A 7037-nucleotide genomic window follows, 5' to 3' on the forward strand; every position below is an offset into this window, starting at 1 on the left:
TAGGATGGTCTCGATCTCCTGACCTCGTGATCCGCCCGTCTCGGCCTCCCAAAGTGCTGGGATTACAGGCTTGAGCCACCGCGCCCGGCAAGAAAATGTTTTTAATTAGCTGAGCTTAGTGGCATGTACCTGTAGTCCCAGCTACTCAGGAGGCTGAGGTGCGAGGATCGCTTGAACCCAGGATATCAAGACCAGCCTGGGCAACATAGCAAGACCCCATCTCTACAAAAAATGCAATTAAAAAAAAATTAGCCAGGCATGATGGTGCACACTTGTAGTCTCAGCTACTCAGGAGATGGAGGTGGGATCATCCCTTGAGTCCGTGAGGTCGAGGCTGCAGTGAGCCATGATCACACCACTGCACTCCAGCCCAGATGACAGAGCAAGACCCTGTCTCATATAAAAAACAAAAATGGCCAGGTGCGGTGGCTCACGCCTGTAATCGCAGCACTTTGGGAGGCTGAGGTGGGTGGATCACAAGGTCAGGAGATCGAGACCATCCTGGCGAACACGGTGAAACCCTGTCTCTACTAAAACCACGAGAAAATTAGCCGAGCACGATGGCGGGCACCTGTAGTCCCAGCTATTCAGGAGGCTGAGGCAGGAGAATGACATGAACCCGGGAGGTGGAGGTTGCAGTGAGCAGAGATCGCACCACTGCACTCCAGCCTGGGCGACAGAGCGAGACTGTCTCCAAACAAACAACAACAAAAACCCCAAAACAACAGAACGAACGTGTGTTGAGCACGTACTGTAGGTCAGGCACTTTCCAGCCCAGCACAGCATGAGGCTGACAAAAACCCCTTCCTTTCAGGCAGCTCAGGGGCTTTTTTGCTGCCTGGTAGATCATTCTCCCATGATGGAAATGTTCGATGTGGGAGCTGTCTGATACCAGAGCCACCAGCCCCACGTGGCTACTACACACTTGAAGTGTGGTCAGGGTGAAAAAGAACTGATTTTTTTGGTTTGCTTCTTTGTTTTTGCTTGCTTGTTTGTTTTTGAAATGGAGTCTCCCTCCGTCACCAGACTGGAGTGCAGTGGCGCGATCTTGGCTCACTGCATCCTCCGTCTCCCAGGCTCAAGCGATTCTCCTGCCTCAACCTCCTGAGTAGCTGGGATTACAGGTGGACACTACCATGGCCAGCTAATTTTTGTATTTTTAGTAGAGATGGGGTTTCACCATGTTGGTGAGGCTGGTCTCAAACTCCTGACCTCAGGTGATCTGCCTGTCTTGGCCTCCCAAGGTGCTGGGATTACAGGCGTGAACCACCATGCCTGGTCATGGGGTGGAGTATTTCTGATGGCCTCTGGACGGAGACTGGAGCAGAGACACTGACAGAGATGGAGAGAAAGAGACAGACAGAGATGATACAGAAGGAGAGGGAGAGGAAGAAAAGACTCAAGACAGATAGACAGAGAGAGAGAGAGAGAAAAACAGAGGCAGCCGGGCGTGGTGGTATGGGCCTGTGGTCCCAGCTACTCAGGAGGCTGAGGCAGGAGGATCTCTTGAGCCCAGGAGGTCAAGGCTGAAGTGAGCTGAGATTGTGCCCCTGCATTCCAGCCCGGGTGACAGAGTGAGACCCTGTCCCCTCTCCACCCCACAAAAAAAAAGAGGGGGACAAGGACGCAGACATACAGAATCAGCTGGAGACACAGATCCTGGCTGGACAGAGGGCTTGGAAGGAGGCAGGCATCCTCCTGAGGGAAGGTGGGGAGAAGGTGGCCCTCCAGGACCCTCAGAAGCCCCACCAGGCCCCTATACCAGCTGGGAAGTCTCAGCACAGCAGACCCCAAGATAAGGAGTGAGTGCCCCGTCCTCAGAGGTATACAAGTCCAGAGATGTCAGAACAAAGCCAGGGCTGCTGTGTGTCCTCCGCCACACACCCCCTGGCCTGTGCATGCGTGCCTGCTCAGGACCCCGTGAGCCAGGAAGCCAGGGCCACAGCATAGGAACAAGCCGAGGACATCCGCAGTGCCAACCATGGAGGTCCACCCTGGTTTCTGCAGGCTTCGTGAGCTTTGATAACCCGGCCAGCGCCCAGGCAGCCATCCAGGCCATGAACGGCTTCCAGATCGGCATGAAGAGGCTCAAAGTCCAGCTGAAGCGGCCCAAAGACCCGGGACACCCCTACTGACCGCGCCCACAGCCGCCCTGAGGCTGTGGGCATGGCCCAGGTGAGCCGCCAGGCGGCCCCACCCCCGCCCCAGCCCCCCGTCTTGTCTGAAACCCCCTCCCGCGGCCCACTTCATGCTCCAAACCCTCCCCAGGTGGGGTGATGCTTTGAGAGGCTACAAGAAACCTCCGGGTTGGGTTAGCGGGGACAGAGCTGGATGCAGACACCCCCAAACCCCCTGTGGTCGGGGCTGGAGCAGAGGGTGGGAGTGGGGTAGGGACTGAGGTGAGCCAGGGCCCAGCCAGGTCGGCTAGGGAATCCTTCCCGGAGAAGGCTTTGAGGGATGAATAGAAGTTCACCTGAGAGGCCAGGTTTGCTCTGGGGGTGGGGGTGTGGTGGGGAGGGGGCTTCTGTCCTGTCCTATGACTCTGTTTTCCCTGCTGAAAAACCCAACACCAGACAAAAAATGTTAAGTGCCCACCCCAGACCCCAAACCCTAAGGTTGGACCCCAACTCGGAACCAGGGCTGGAGCGTGGAAGGTGGGAACAGTGCTCAGGGCCTGGTCCAGTCGGCATTGACAGCTTCCAGTGTCTCCGCTCCATTTCCACAAGTTCCCCTGGGACAAGCAGCCCCTCACTGGGTGTCATTCCTACCCAATGAGTTGATGGAAAAGGGGGATTCGTGCCCCACCCACCATCATGCAAGAAAACAAGCGAAACAAAACCCAGAGAGTATGTTGCCATCAGGGCAAACCACTTTCTCAAGATTTTTTTTGTGCGGGGAGATGAATAGTAAACCTTCTGAGGCCACTGTGGAAACTTGACCGTGGGTCTCAAACCTTGATGAGCCTCATCTGTAAAATGGGCTCAAGAAAGTCATCTTCCCAGAGGCGGCGGAAACGGTCCACCTAGGGAACGGAGCGGGGCGTCTTTTCACAGCCGAGCCCAGAACCCACCCCCTAAAGAGTTCTGGATGATTTGTTGGGATTTTTTTTTTTTTTTTTTTTTAAATCACCATCGCCGTCGTCATCAAAGAGCCTTGCCTAGGGCCTGGCACAGAGTAGGCGCTCAGTTAGAAGCTGTCTGGCCTTTTCACATTCTCCCGGGTCGGCACACACAGATTTGGGAGTATTTAACTGCACAGAACGCACCTTCGGGAACTGCCAACCAGAAGCAAAATCCAAAGCCGCTCTCTGCGCTCCCTTCACTTTTAACTGTCAGTCTGCACTTTTTTTTTTTTTTTTTAAACTGAGCATCTATTATGTGCTAGGCACTGTCCCAGTGTTCGGGGACGCAGCTGTGAATGAACAGAAACGGGGGCCGGGGGACAGCGGAGAAACCCTCTTCATGGACCTTAGATGGCGGGGGGTGGGGAAGGAGAGACAGAAAATAAACAGAAATATCTGTCCCCAGCTGCCAGAGGAGGAGGAGGAAACGGGCTTTGCGATGGTGACATTGACTTCTTTAAAAGCTGGGTTTGTTGGCCTCTGAACTCTGGCCTTTGTGGGATCTGTTCTTTTGGAAACGATGGGAGCCTTTGGGTTCCTAGATCCCAGCCTGGCCGGGTGGACTAGGGTGGGGAGGTGGTGTCCACCTGGGTGGCCCCGTTGTCACTCCCTAACGCCCGTCCCTTCTCCCCCAGGTGAGGGGCCTTCCCATCCCAGGAGGGTTTTCTACTTTCAACCGACCCAGGACTTTCCCATAAATTCCAACCGTTCTTTGGACACCAGCCCTTTCCTCCCCTCTTCTCCCCTTGCCCTGCCCCTCTACTGGAGGCCACCCGGAGTGGGGAGGGGCCTTTGGGGGTCTGTCCTGGGGCAGGGAGGAGGCTCCTGAATCGGGCACAGAAGTGTTCACACGCCCCCTGCTTTGGGAAACGCCCTCGCTTCTTCCCCACAAAACTTGGTGACTTTCCCCAAACTAAATCACACCTTTTCCTATATATATATATGCATATATATATATATAGATCTATAGACAGTATATATATTTTTTGAGTACGGATCATGGGACCAAACTTTTCCGACTTCCTTCCATCCGAGTAGAGTGACCCTGGGCCGGTCACTCAGCGGGGACATAGGAAGGGCTGAGGTTGGCGGGCCCCTGGGCAACACGTACCAGGTGCCCCACCGCCCTCCCCCACCACCTCCCGGCTGGCACATCCCACCAGGAACCCGCCAACACAATATACCTCCAGGACTTTTGGCACCCCCCACCACCGATTCTCCAGGGCCATTGGGCTCTGGCAGCTTCAGTGTCCCTGGTCCCAGCTGCGGCCTCCAGACCCCACCTCACCCCTTTGTCCCAGAGCCCTGCCCTCCCGGATGGATATAGGTACAACAGAGACGCTCTGGCCTGCCTCAGCCCTTCTCTGCTCCCCTGCCCGAGTCATAGCCTTACTCATGTGACCAGTAGCCCTTAGCTTTCCGTCGGAGGGGGGGGCGGACAGGGCTGGGGGAGCCCCCCCCCCGCCCCTCACCACCCCCTCCCAAGGCCAGGCAGCCATCGTCCCTGCCTTCGAATCACCAGCCTCGAATTTAAGGTCTTGTAACCAGGATTGCCAAGCGTAGCGGAAGACCCTACCTGGACTGGCCAAGCACCCCTTTAACTGGAGATGAACTTGATAATGACCTTCATACCTCTACAGAGATTTTTTTTTCTTTTTTTCCGGTCTTTCTGAGCAGGTACAAAGAAGAAAATAGAAGAAAAAGATGGGGGGAAAGAATCAAACCACAGTGGATTTTTGTTTCCTAGTTGGGAGTGGGGTGGGGTGGGGGGTCTTTGTGGGGTGCCTCTGTACAGCTACCCAATCCGCAACACCCATGTCAAAGCACAGAATCAAGTTCGTTTGGACATCCAGCAAGGCCTCTTACCAAATGAGGCGCCAGATATCTTAACAAGCTCAAAAAAAAAAAAAATTTAAAAAGAAAAAAAAAAAAAAAAAAAAAGCAAGCATTTCCTTTTCTTTCTACCAAAATGTGTTGACTGACCCGGAGGGGGGGCGGTGGGGTGGGGGGAACCACACAGCAAAAAAACAAAAACAAAAAAAAAAAGAAAAAAAGAAAAAAATAGAAAAGAAAAAAAAAATCTTCTGAACCAACTTGTTTCGATATTCCAGAGTTTGATAATTGTTCGAGACTCTCCTCTAGCGTGCCTGTGTTCCGTGTGTCCCCGTGTGCAAGTGTGTGCCAATCGGCCTCGAGGGGGCCCCACCCGTGTCCACGGCGCCCGCCGAGCCCCCGAGGGCCTGCTTGGGAGTGCGTGCTGGTGTGCAGTTGTACGTGTCTTTCTGGTCCATGTTTACTGGCTGTAAATACCATTTTTATACTCCACATCGCAGACCTGCGTGATTTGTACGATGTACTTTATTTCTGCTACAAGTAATTTCATGAAGTTTCAACTTGCAAACTGACTTTTAGGACAAACCAATACACACACACAGAAAAGAAAGCAAAGAACTTGGAACTTTGGGTTGACTTGGTTTGAGTTTTGTGTCAAAGAAGATTTCCCGTGGCTGGAGAGGTCGGTGTTCCTGTTGCGTGTTTCAGGTGAGAAGCAGCCAAGCGTCTTAATGTCCAAAACGCCTCTCTTTGGTCTGAAAAGAAAAAAAAAAAAAAAAAAAACTAAAAATTTATTTAATAAAAGTTTTACTTGCTAAAGGGCTGACTCTCCTCTTTCTTTCCTCTCTCTCTCATCCACACAGACCAGGAGTATCTGGCCCCATCCAGCGCCTGGACTGGAGAGAATTTCAGGTTTAGGGTGAGGGGTTGAAGGAGGGGGTATTCAGAGATACCAACTATAGATATAGATACCAGGGGCCGGGCGTGGTGGCTCAAACCTGTAATCCTAGCACTTTGGGAGGCCGAGGCAGGTGGATCACCTGAGGTTGAGAGTTCGAGACCAGCCTGGCCAACATGGTGAAACCCCACCTCTACTAAAAATACAAAAAAACAATAATAACAAAAGAATTAGCCAGGCCTGGTGGCACACACCTGTAATCCCAGCTACTCGGGAGGGTGAGGTATGAGAATCACTTGAACCCAGGAGTCAGAGGTTGCAGTGAACTGATACCACGCCCCTGCACTCCAGCCTGGGTGACAGAGTGAGACTCTGTCTCAAAAAAAGAAAAAAAAAGAGAGATACCAGCTCTAATGATCTGGTATCGGATCTGTCTGCTGAAGCCAGATGTATTTGTTGATCATATTACAGTTTTGTTTTTGTTTTTGTTTTGAGATGGAGTCTCGCTGTGTCGCCCAGGCTGGAGTGCAGTGGTGCGATCTCGGCTCACTGCAGCCTCAACCTCCTGGGCTCAAGCAGTTCTCCTGTCTCAGCCTCCCGAGTAGCTGGGACTACAGGTGCGCACCACCACGGCCGGCTAAATTCTATATTTTTTTGTGGAGATGGAGTCTCACTATGGTGCCCAAGCTGGTCTCAAACTCCTGGGCTCAAGTGATCTTCTGGCCTCTACCTCCCAAAGCACTGGAATTACAGATGTGAGCCAGCAGTTGTTTAACTAAGATCACTCTGGTCCCTGTCCTCATGGAGACAGTCCAGTGGGGGAGAGAGGTACTATAGAATAAACTACAATTTTGGAAAAAATGCAGGTAAAGTTCACATAACAGAATTTACCATTTTATTTATTGTTTTGTTTTGTTTTGTTTAAACAGGGTCTCACTCTGTTGCCCGGCCTGGAGTGCAGTGGTGCTATCTTGGCTCACTGCAACTTCCACCTCCTGGGTTCAAGCGATTCTCCTACATCAGCCTCCCAAGTAGCTGGGATTACAGGCGTGCACCACCATGCCTGGCTACTTTTTGTATTTTTAGTAGACATGGGGTGTTACTGTGTTGGCTAGGCTGGTCTTGAACTCCTGGCCTCAAGTGATCCACCCACCTTGGCCTCCCAAAGTGCTGGGGTTACAGGCT

The 7037-nt window shown here is 52.5% G+C and overlaps 1 protein-coding gene across 1 annotated transcript in view; it reads left to right on the plus strand.

The window, feature by feature from the left end:
- The window catches only part of CELF5 (CUGBP Elav-like family member 5), a 78558-nt gene extending 72791 nt beyond the window's left edge, over nucleotides 1-5767 (plus strand). The window contains 2 exon segments of the mRNA XM_025367067.1: nucleotides 2008-2175; nucleotides 5455-5767. Of these exon segments, the coding sequence (XP_025222852.1) occupies nucleotides 2008-2135 (128 nt within the window). The 3' untranslated portion in view covers nucleotides 2136-2175; nucleotides 5455-5767.
- The last annotated feature ends 1270 nt before the right edge of the window (nucleotides 5768-7037 follow it).

This window comes from Theropithecus gelada, chromosome 19, assembly GCF_003255815.1.
Source record: "Theropithecus gelada isolate Dixy chromosome 19, Tgel_1.0, whole genome shotgun sequence".
Taxonomy (NCBI): domain Eukaryota; kingdom Metazoa; phylum Chordata; class Mammalia; order Primates; family Cercopithecidae; genus Theropithecus; species Theropithecus gelada.